This window comes from Silurus aristotelis (assembly GCF_946808225.1).
Source record: "Silurus aristotelis genome assembly, chromosome: 5".
Classification (NCBI taxonomy): domain Eukaryota; kingdom Metazoa; phylum Chordata; class Actinopteri; order Siluriformes; family Siluridae; genus Silurus; species Silurus aristotelis.
The window spans coordinates 11,718,371-11,729,628 of NC_139578.1; the positions used below are offsets into that span (position 1 = coordinate 11,718,371).

The 11,258-nt window shown below is 39.5% G+C and overlaps 1 protein-coding gene across 3 annotated transcripts; it reads left to right on the forward strand.

Annotated features, from left to right (window-relative positions):
• Positions 1-8: 8 nt before the first annotated feature.
• On the forward strand, positions 9-8,150 carry ecsit (ECSIT signaling integrator). Of its 3 annotated transcripts, XM_083542209.1 has the most exons (9): positions 52-76; positions 445-720; positions 1,036-1,134; positions 1,255-1,669; positions 3,877-4,100; positions 4,426-4,483; positions 5,097-5,245; positions 5,990-6,110; positions 7,538-8,150. In XM_083542209.1, the coding sequence occupies exons 2-9, from the start codon at positions 718-720 to the stop codon at positions 7,795-7,797; spliced, it is 1,329 nt and encodes a 442-aa protein (XP_083398335.1). In that variant the 5' UTR covers positions 52-76; positions 445-717; the 3' UTR covers positions 7,798-8,150. The 3 variants fall into 3 exon arrangements, with proteins under 3 accessions (XP_083398336.1, XP_083398334.1, XP_083398335.1); XM_083542210.1 differs by having other exon boundaries at positions 9-720; positions 5,097-5,248; positions 5,996-6,110; XM_083542208.1 differs by having other exon boundaries at positions 9-720.
• The last annotated feature ends 3,108 nt before the right edge of the window (positions 8,151-11,258 follow it).

Below are 11,258 nucleotides of genomic sequence, written 5' to 3' on the forward strand. Positions count from 1 at the left end.
AACGAGTCTTTAATTTGACTCAGAAGAACGAGTCGTCTCAAATAGCGATTCGTTCATTTTCTACTGGATCAATTCAGTAGAATCAGTAGATTAGTAGAATATCTCTTCTAGTCCGAGACGTTCGTTCTTTTTTCACGTGACTCCCACAGACGCTACACAATGTAATAAATAATTGTTGGTCCGTATCTTGACAATTATTGTTACAATAATTATAGGAGTCACGTGGCAAAAATAGAGCTACTCATTTGATTTATCATAATTTGTCCTTAGCTGCGTTGTTTTATTTCCATATTTGGAACTATAGTCAAAGTACGTGTGTGTAGACGTGTTAAGGGCATCTGCTTGTTGAAAATGTAGCTTTTATATTATTTCTGATCAAAGGAAACAAATGAACTTAATGAAAAAGATTCGTTCTTTTTATTGAATCTGATTCAAAGAACAAAGTCTCTAAAATGATCCGATCTTCCCGCCAATAGCGTGATGTTATCGTGACGAACCAACGACACCAAAAGCGGAACCAAATATTCCTCCTTGTTTAAGAGGATGGTGATCGCTGATGCACCCGGAAGTCACCCTGCCGGTGCGTTCAAAGTGAAGGAGATTTGACCGATACGTTGTGTTCCATTAATGATGAGTTCTGTTTTGAATGTCAGTTTATTAATAAAGGAAGATTTACTCCAAACAGCACAAGGCACAATGTTTTAATGTGACACAGCAATGGTAAGCAAATAAATAAATAAAACATGATATTGAGTATTAAATGCACGATTTCGCCATGCTGCATTGACTGCTCTCAGGCTGGGTCCTTAAATGTCACACTATTTTCTATACAATTAGAATAAGGTATGATATGATAACTGTTTCTGCCCAATAAACCTGAAGCAAACATTAGAAATATTAAAAAGACATTAAATATCAGTCTATTGTTATACCTCAACTCGCCTGAAAATATGCTTTATAGTATTATGTATGGCTTAATAAAAAACTTCTATACATAACAAATAAAGAGGCTTACAATGTCATTTTATTATAAAGGCCCGCAGGTTCCTCTTACAAATCTATCATACTGGATGCATCACGTCCACAGTTATTCCTGCAGTTGCTCGACTGGACCCACGGCTCAGCTATGGCCATGTAAGTGTTCACAGTGACAGCAATCAGTTAAATATTTATTTATTTATTTAGTTAAGTAACTATGTATCATATTATTACATCATAAATAGACCATTTCAACTTGTGTTTTTTCCGTTAAAGGTGCCAAGGTGGATCCACTGCAGTTCTGTGTTTTGCAAGAGCAAATCGGACAATACAAATCTTCAGGAAATAATAGAGCTTGAGAGTGAGAAAAAGCCCAAGTCTTTGGTGACACATGATGAGCTGTTTGAGCGAGCAGCCAGAGATGCAAAGTGCAAAGCCAGTTTCAACCGAGTGCTGGAAACCTTCAACAAGAAGGACATTCGCCGGCGTGGGCATGTGGAGTTCATTTATGCCGCTCTGAAGAAAATGCCCGAATTCGGAGTGGAGCGAGATATTACAGTCTATAACAAACTCTTGGACGTGTTTCCCAAAGAAGTATTTGTGCCACGGAACTTTATTCAGAGGATGTTTAACCACTACCCCAGGCAACAGGAGTGTGGCGTGCAGGTTCTGGAGCAAATGGAAAATTATGGTAAATATTTGCTTGTGCGTGTTGTGTTTACCTGTTTAATAAAATAAAAAAAATCTATATACAGTCCTGTATAAAAATAGTTTGAAGAATTAAAGTATTCACAGTTTATTTTTATCAGTTAACATGGAAAATAATGGAAAGTAAATGAACAGAAGAGAAATCCAAATCAGATCAATATTTGGTGTGACTTTTCTTTTGCCTGCAAAACAGCATTGATTCTTTTTTTTTTTTCCTCATTTTTATTTTTCTCTTATTTACATTTACATTTGCGGCATTTAGCAGACGCCCTTATTCAGAGCGACGTACAAAAGTGCTTTAAATCTCTAGTAATGAATAAATCTACACTGGTACGCAAGATTACAAACTTAATATGAATATAACTCGAATTCAACAAACTTGGAAAGTGCTAATTTGGGTATTTCAGGAAGAGGTAGGTCTTCAGTCGTCGCTTAAAGATAATCAGGGACTCTGCTGTACAGACATCTAGGGGAAGTTCATTCCACCACCTCGGTGCCAGAACAGAGAAGAGCCTTGAAGTGTACTTACCTCTCATTCTGAGAGAAGGTGGTACCAGTCGAGCAGTGCTGGAGGATCTCAGACAGCGTGGTGCAGTGCGAGATGTGATGAGGTCACTGAGGTAAGATGGTGCTGGTCCATTTTTGAGCTTGTAGGCAAGCATCAGTGTTTTGAATCTGATACGTGCAGCTACTGGAAGCCAGTGAAGGGAGCGCAGCAGTGGGGTGGTGTGGGAAAACTTGGGCTGATTGAACACAAGTCGTGCCGTTGCGTTTTGGATCATTTGCAGTGGACGAATAGCGTTCAGGGGAGACCTGCCAGCAGAGAGTTGCAGTTGTCAAGTCTTGAAATGACAAGAGACTGAACAAGCACCTGGGCAGCCTGTATGGACAGAAATGGTCGAATCCTTCGATATTATAGAGAAGAAATCGACAAGAACGAGCAACATTAGCGACATGTGGGAAAAAAGACAGTTCATTGTCCATAGTTACCCCAAGGTTACGAGCAGTGGCTGAAGGGGAGAGCAGAGAGTCATGAAGTGTTATTTGGAGATCTTGAACTGGGGATGAATCACCTGGGATGACCAGCAGTTCTGTTTTGCTGGGGTTGAGTTTAAGTTGGTGAGCACTCATCCATAAAGATATGTCTGACAAGCATGCTAAGATCCGAGCGGAAGCTGTGGTATCTGATGGAGGGAAAGAAAAGATGAGTTGAGTGTCATCTGCATAGCAGTGATAAGAAAACCCATGTGAGGATATGACTTCACCAATGGAGTGGGTATAGAGGGAGAAAAGGAGGGGACCAAGTACAGAGCCTTGTGGGACACCAGTGGTGAGTCTGCATGGGGCAGATGTGGATCCCCTCCATGTTACCTGGTATGAGCGACTTTCCAGGTAGGAAGCAAACCATTCCCATGCTGTTCCGCAGATACCAAGGCTCTTAAGGGTTGACAAAAGTGTCTTGTGGTTGACTGTGTCAAAAGGTCCAGAAAGATAAGTACAGATGACAGCTTGGCTGACCGAGCAGCATGTAGTTTCTCAGAAACAGCCAAAAGGGCCGTCTCTGTGGAATGTGCCGCTTTAAACCCAGACTGGTTCGGATGGAGGTTGTTCTGTGAGAGATAGACAGACAGTTGGTTAAAAACAGTGCGTTCCAGAGATTTAGAAAGAAAGGAGAGAAGTGATACCGGTCTGTAGTTGTTGATGTCTCTTATGCATGGAAAGCGCTTTAAGATGCTACTTTTTAAGGCGCTATAAAAATAAAGATTATTATTATTATTATTATTATTATTATTATTATGTGGATGTAGGCTGTGGCTGTAGGCATGTAATTCCAGACAGACTTAATGACTTACGTGGGGGCCAAAACTATTACTTCCAGGACTCCTAGTTCTTTTCTTCACTGAAAATAGTTCTTAATGACTGAGTAACTGATTTATTCTGGTACGGGTGCAGTGGAAAACTTATCCTGGATGGGACAGCAGTCCACTGTACAGCATCATGCACACACATGCATTCACACTTCTATTTATATAAGAAACATAGCGAGAGCAGTGTTGTATTATACAATTCATATTTATTTTTATTATTATGATGTGTGTGTATATGGGTATTTGGGTTAAATTGTATGAAGTCCAGCCCAGAAAAACTGGCACACTGTTTGTTATATTTATATTTATTACATATCGGCAGGAATTATGCCTAACATGGAAACCAAAGTCCTCCTGGTTCAGATCTTTGGTGAGAAGAGCCACCCGATGAGGAAGTACCAGCGTATCATGTACTGGTTTCCCAAATTCAAGAATGTGAATCCATTTCCAGTACCTCACGACCTCCTGCAAGACCCAGTGGACCTTGCCCGCTTCAGCCTCACTCGCATCGCTAATGACCTGGATGCAAATATTACCGTTTATCAGGTAACCACCAGAAGCAGCCATTCTGTTACGCTTCCAGTGTTTGTTTTGAACTTAAATAAAAATTTGAAGACCTGATGCTTTGTAGTATGATTAACACGTCATTTACAAGGCTGAAACTTTCAATTACTTCAATGTAATTAAAGTTACTTTTACAGTAGTGTGGCTCTTCAAAGGAAATAAAGTTGAAGGAATTGAGAACATTGGTTATACGTTATCTACAATATTTTGTGTTAAGATTTACAGACCTAATTGTAAAATATTTTGTTTGCATTGTTTAAAATATGTAACTGTTCAGATGTCCATAATCTTTTCTGTCCATTTACAGTTTCCCTCAACACACATCACAGAGGCAGGGGAAGAGATCACACAGCCATATGTCGTTGGTATGAAACTGAGTCGTGCATCAGGCATTTTCTATTCATTTGTTTGGTGCCATCACTTAATTAAATAAATAAAATAAAAGCATGAAGAATATAAAAAATATAACAAAATAACTAATATAACTATAAACTAAATAGTATAACTTTAAAGTAAGTGTTCTGTCCACTGTGTGCGTACTCTCCACAAAGTTAAGAATAAGTTAAGAAAGTTAAGAATAATATACACACACACACACACACACACACACACACACACACACACACACACACACACACAAGAATATATATTTAGTTATTGTAGGAGAGCAAATGTTTCAGGGGAAGGAAGACCAGTAGGGCGGCAACCAATTTTGACCGAATCTCTCGGGGGTCTCACTCTAGAACCGTCCTTCTCTCACTCCCCTTGTCCTTTACTCCTGCCCACTGCAACAGAGAACACTGATTAGACAAACCCCAAACAGGTGTGTAATGCTTACCGCTTTTCTTGATCCAGGAAATGCTGCGGTTTCCCACAACGCCAGCAGGCCCAGGCCCCCCCGCCCCCCCGCACCTGTCATTTTGATGTTTAATTTGATATGAAGTTTAACTATATTCTTACACTCTGTTCTACCCGCAGGCATCCAGAGTCCAGAGCAGCGCAATCTGCTTGCTAAGCACAACCCAAACAGACCTGTGTTTGTGGAAGGTCCCTTTCCTCTGTGGCTCAGGAAGACCTGTGTGCATTATTATTTGCTCAGAGCCGACCCTATTCCCCCCGAAGAGCAGGTACTGTTCGAATGAGCATTATGAATGTGAGAACGTATGAAACATTTTAGCCTTTCGTTCATTTCTGGTTTACTTTTCATTTAAACAAGATATCAAGTATTCTATCTTATTATCTGGCCTTTCGTCCTTGTTTGGAGAAACATAATGTTCTGTCCTTTGATCTGCATGAGTTTTCCTACACCAGCTCAGATAATCACCTGCTGCCTCAATAGGGGCTTGAAGGATTGTGCATATTGTTATGAACAAGCTCTCTTTTTTGACTGATTATTATATGTAATGTACACCTAATATTTGAGTGAATTGTTGTAAGAGAATGATAAATAATATAAATGATCATATTAAATGACCTGTCCCAAACTTTCCCAAACATTCATTCCCAGTCAGGCAGTTTAGTATAGTTACAGAAATCTACCAGAAAGTGGTTTGTGTAAAAAAAGATTTAATTTAACCTCCTGCAAATGAAAAATATAGTGATTTTGAGTTCAACATTGCTGTATAGTGTAATGAAAAGAAAGGAATAAAACAGCATGGTATACTGTTTAAGGAAATTCAGCTATGGTTCAGTGTTGTGGAATGCCTGTGAGTGCAAAAGCCTCTGTTCTATGAAACTATATAAACTTATAGGTTTACTATAGAAACACATTTGAACCAGGGACTTAATAAAAAATAAACCCACGACTTACAGTACACCTACTGTTTGAGCTGTTAATTAATTAAATAATATTATATATTTTTCCTGTTTAGGTAGAGGAGGAGCTCGACCCTGAGTTGACTGGTCCAGAGCAAAGCTTTTTCTTTCCCCAGTATATTAACCTTGACCTTAAGAAAGACTTGGGAGATGATGACAGCTTTGATGTGGATGAAGGTGAGCATAAGTGTCAAGTTTTATTTGTCATATGTACTAATGACAGTGACAGTTTGTACAATGACATAAGACTACAGGCAAACTACAGCAAATATTGAATAATAAACATTAGACATTAAACAGTCAAGGGAAAAAGGACACAAATGTAATTATGAAGCATAAGAATGTTATAATAAAATGCAACTGTATCTGCCATAGACTATGTGGCTTCAACTGTTTTGTAGTCAGTTCAATATAACAAATAATTAAATTGCGTGCTTTATTAGGAACGCTATTATAGTACAGGGTAGAGTTTTTCTTATCCTTTAGAACAGCCTCAGTTCTTCGTAGCATTGATTCCACATGCTGTTGGAAACATGGCTTTGAGATTCTGGTCCATGTTGACATGATAGAACCATGCAATTCCTGCAGATTTTAGGTGCACTTTCATGCTGTGAATTTCCTGGTTCTACCACATCTCAATGGTGTTCCATATTTTATGTGGATCTGGTGTTTGGGAATGCCACTGAATAACAGTGAACTCATTGTCATGTTCATGAAACCAGTTTGAGCTATTAGAAGATGATCAATTAGTAAATTGTGGTCATGATGTACATGTCCAGCAACAATACTCAACTAGGATCTGGCATTTAAGTGATGGTATCAGTGATTAGTATCAATGGGCCCAAAGTGTGTTAAGAGAACATTCCCCACAGCATTATACTGCATCCATCACCCTGGCTAGTTAGATCATTTGGTTGATGCTGTTGGTGCCAAATACTCACTCTACCATCTGTAACCCTCATCAGACCAGGCTACATTTTTTTGTCTTTAACTATCCAGTTTTGGTGAGCCGATGCCTATTGCAGACTCAGCTTTATTATCTTGACTGACTTGGTTATCTGAGTTATTGTAGCCTGTTTGTCAGCTCCAACCTTTTTTAATCGACCTTTTCGACTGCAGAACTGCTATTCCCTGAGAGTATATTCTTTATTGTACCATTGTGTGAAAATCCAGAGATTGACAGAAATATTGAAACCAGCCTGCCTGGCTCTAACAAACACACCATGGTCAAAATCACTGTGAGGATATTTTTCCATATTCTGATGGTTGATGTGAATTTTTCCTCTGGTGTGATCTACCTCCCTCTCTTCCCCACCTTTATCTCTGCCCTACCTCTATCCTTGCTCTACCTCCCTCCCTTCCCCACTGTTATCCCTGCCCTAACTCGTTATCTACCTCCCTTCCTCTTCCCCACCTTCAACCCTGCGCTACCTCCCTCCCTCCCTTATTCACTCAAAGCTGCTGGCTGTATCTCCCTGATTTTAGACGTTGCACTGCTGCCACATGGTTGGCTGATTAGATAATTACACGAACATGTAGGTTCTTAACTCCAATGTGTGATGCAGAGACACTGGTGTAAGTGATGTCTGATTTCTTTTGTTCAGTGGTAGAAGGCGCAGTCTATGCCATGTGCATGACAGGGCAGAGCGATCAGGCTACACTTGCACAGTGGATCAGTGGACTGCAGGAGAACAATCCAGTCCTAGGGAAGGTTCCCACTGTATTTCGTCTTGATTCTGGATTCAGAGAACTGCAGAAAGTTGAAGATATTCACCATGATCCTGGACATGACCAACACCCAGGAGCTGAACAGGAGCACATCATAGAGGAGAAAGTGTTGCACTCGCAAGGTATGAAACGGTGACTGGGCAACAAACAGCGGAGTGTATGTTCTTCGAAATTAGTCCAGGGCTAGACAAAGGCCTTGGGCTGGGGTTTGTCATTTCAGTAAATAAATGCTGATAACATTATTCATTAAATAAACTAAGATTTTTTGGAAGAATATCACAAGAAGATGCTTTATGTTAGCTCTCACATAGAACTAAACAGATTCACCTGAGGTGGACTGTAAAATGTAAAAGTATATTTCATTAAAGCTGGTGTTGAGATCATCACATGGTCTACTAAAGATTTTTGAAATGTGACACATCATTTTGACTGTAATTACAAACTGTTGATGAGAGTTATCAGTGCAATAAACAAGGTCTTTACATCCTTGTGCTGATTCTGCATCGTCTTTGGTGAAAACATTGGGGACATGTTTTTTAAAAGCAGCCATTAATATACTGTTACATGGTAGAATAAACATCACATTGAACTCTGGAACAGATAAAATCCAAAATCAAAGGTCTCACATCTGTGATCATCTATTCATTTAAAAGACTGGTCCTGGCCTACCTGAAGGACATCACTGGACCTTTTCTGGATCCCCCTCAGTTTTCCTACATAGCAAACTGGTCTGCAGATGATGCAGTCAACATGGGACTGCATTATATTCTGCAACATCTTGATAGACCTGGGACCTACACAAGGATCTTGCTTGTAGACTTCAGTTCGGCTTTAAATATAATCATTCCTGACCTCCTCTCAGCCAAACTGACCCAGATCTCCATGCCCTCCCCACTCTGTTTGTGGATCACCAGCTTCCTGACAGACAGGCAGCAGACAGTGAGACTGGGCAAACTCACATCCAGGTCTCTCACTATCAGCACTGGTGCTCCCCAGGGTTGTGTTTATAAGACAGGACAAGAGGTTGAAGAGCTGGCTGTCTGGTGCAATCACAACAACCTGGAGCTCAACACGCTCAGTGGAGATGATCGTGGACTTTAGGAGAAATCCCCCACTCACCATCATGAACAGCACTATAACAACAGTGGAGTCGTTCAAGTTTTTGGGTACCACCATCACTCAGGACAAGTAGGACAATAATGTTGACTCCATTGCTAAAAAGGCCCAGCAGAGGTTGTACTTCCTTTGCCAGCTGAGGAAATTCCACCTGCCACAGGAGCTGCTGAAACAATTCAACTCAGCCATTATTGAGTCTGTCCTGTGTACATCTCTAACTGTATGGTTTGGTTCAGCTACCAAATCAGACATCAAGAGGCTACAGCGGACAATCAGGACTGCTGAGGGGATTATTGGTGCCCCACTGCCCAATCTCCAAGATCTTTACTCATCCAGAGTGGTGAAAAAGGCTAAGAAAATCACTTTGGACCCCACACTCCCAGCCCATGAACTGTTGCCTTCTGGTTGGTGCTACAGAGCACAGAAAACCAGTTTTTTCCTGCAGGCTTTACTCAGCCTGAACAATTAAAATATTCATAACTACACATTGTCCATCATAACTGACAAATTTATACACAGAATCCAAATGGTACTGCAATTGTAAACTGCACACTTGTAAATAACATCTGTACATTTATTTAAACAATATTTCTACTTCTTTATATAGTGCATTATTAAATTTCCTGTTTACTTATATATTATATCATGTCTGTACCTTCTGCACTGGACGTTTCTGTCACCAAGTCAAATTCCTTGTGTGTGTAAACAAGCGATTCTTATTTTTACAGTCTATTCAGAAAGTTGAACCAGTGCAGACACTGAACAAGACATGAAGAATTTGTCTTCATGAGTTCTGTAAATCTAAGAATGGTGTGCAAACCTTTTAAAATCTGATGCAAAAGGAAATGAAAGTCTGTGTTATTTTTAGTTTGTTTTTCACTACACTAAAAATTCCTTATTCCTGTAGTTTGACAGAACTGCAAAACTTCAAGTCTTTCATTTTGACTACCACATTTCCATTTCTCTTTACTCGGTTACATCATTTACCACCGCCCTTCTAATTAACCCGCTCCAAACTTAGAGGTATTTTTGGAATATACATAAAATCTGCTCATTTCTGCCCCCATCCAAAAAATGTCAGAGATCAGCAGTCTCCAACCTCTTAAAACAATCCCCAACTAAACACAATAAAATGCATATTAATTGATTATAATAAACATTTATTTATGTAATTATTACATATACTGTATATAATGAAAATGTAACTCAACTTACCATAAAGAGCATAATTTATCGATTTATCTGACTGAAACAAATGGCTTAGGTGGAAGTGTTCGTTTTTCAAAAACACAGCCTGCAGATTACGAAAGTCAATAAAAAAAGAATGTCTTTAGTCTTTTTATGCGGCCCGTTACCAGTCCACAGCCCGGTTCTATCCTAGATCATTCAAATTAAAAGCACCCAAGAATACGTAAGACCCAGAACTTGCATATATACAGTTCTGGATACAAAGGAAACATGTGACTATCAACAGTATTTATCGAAAATGCCTTATCTTTATTTCATGCCTTCATCATCTGACATTCTTTAAAATATTGATAACTTCCAGTATCAAACCTCTACTTGAACCATCAAGTCACATTAAAGTCAGTTAACAAAAGGAATTTATACAAAAAAAGTACCGTAATTTCCGGACTATAAGCCGCACCCATTGAATTTTACAAATATTTTTATTTTTAACATAAGCCGCACTACTAGCCGTCTACACTAATGAACTTTACACAGGCTTTAACGAAAGACACGTTACACACGGTGTAACGGGTGAAATATGTTGCGCTTCCTTTAGGAGCATAGCGGTATTTTGGGAATAGCCTGCCACTGAATTTTTCCGCTATTACTGCATGTGTGCAAGACCAAGGAATATGTCCTTATTTTCTGATGCTCATTTCTAAGTTTCTTTGACTAAACCTTAACGCGGTTGCCAAAAAAAAAAAAAAAAGCACGAGTTTTGGAAACCTGTCTGTGCTTATATGATTTGTGTTGCAACTGGAGTTAGTGAGCTCTCCCTTCACCCAGACTCAACGCGTCAAAGACCTACAACGGCTTGTATCTAAACAGTAGCCGACTAAGAAAGTCATTGTTCACTGTCTTCCTCCTTCCTTTCACAACTATTTCTCTCGGGAGTTTATCATTTGGCATCGTCGTGCGTTTAAAAATCACCCGATGGAAGTTTTTTCTCCCGATGCCGTGCAGCTCAGAACACAGGTGATGTGCGTTTTTTCGTTTCCGTTCGGAAATTTCATTAGTCTAATGTTATGTTGCTCAGTTTTTTGGCTTGAAGTTTGTGAAACCGGGGAAAACCCAGGAAAAATTCCTAAATTAGCCGCTTCGTTGTTTTAACCGCGGGGTTCAAAACGTGGGGAAAAAGTAGCGGCTTATAGTCCATAAAAATACGGTATGTTAATAGGAAATCAAAACTAACAGCAAACGAAGATAGTTTGTTACTGACAAACACAAAAGTCAAAGTAAAACAAATACCAA

Bases quoted from the DNA above. Each gene is read 5' to 3' on its own strand.
- ecsit (XM_083542208.1), top strand. The intron at 4,484-5,096 runs GTATGAAACTGA...TTCTACCCGCAG, and splicing joins CACACAGCCATATGTCGTTG to GCATCCAGAGTCCAGAGCAG. The intron at 5,246-5,989 runs GTACTGTTCGAA...TTTCCTGTTTAG, and splicing joins CTATTCCCCCCGAAGAGCAG to GTAGAGGAGGAGCTCGACCC.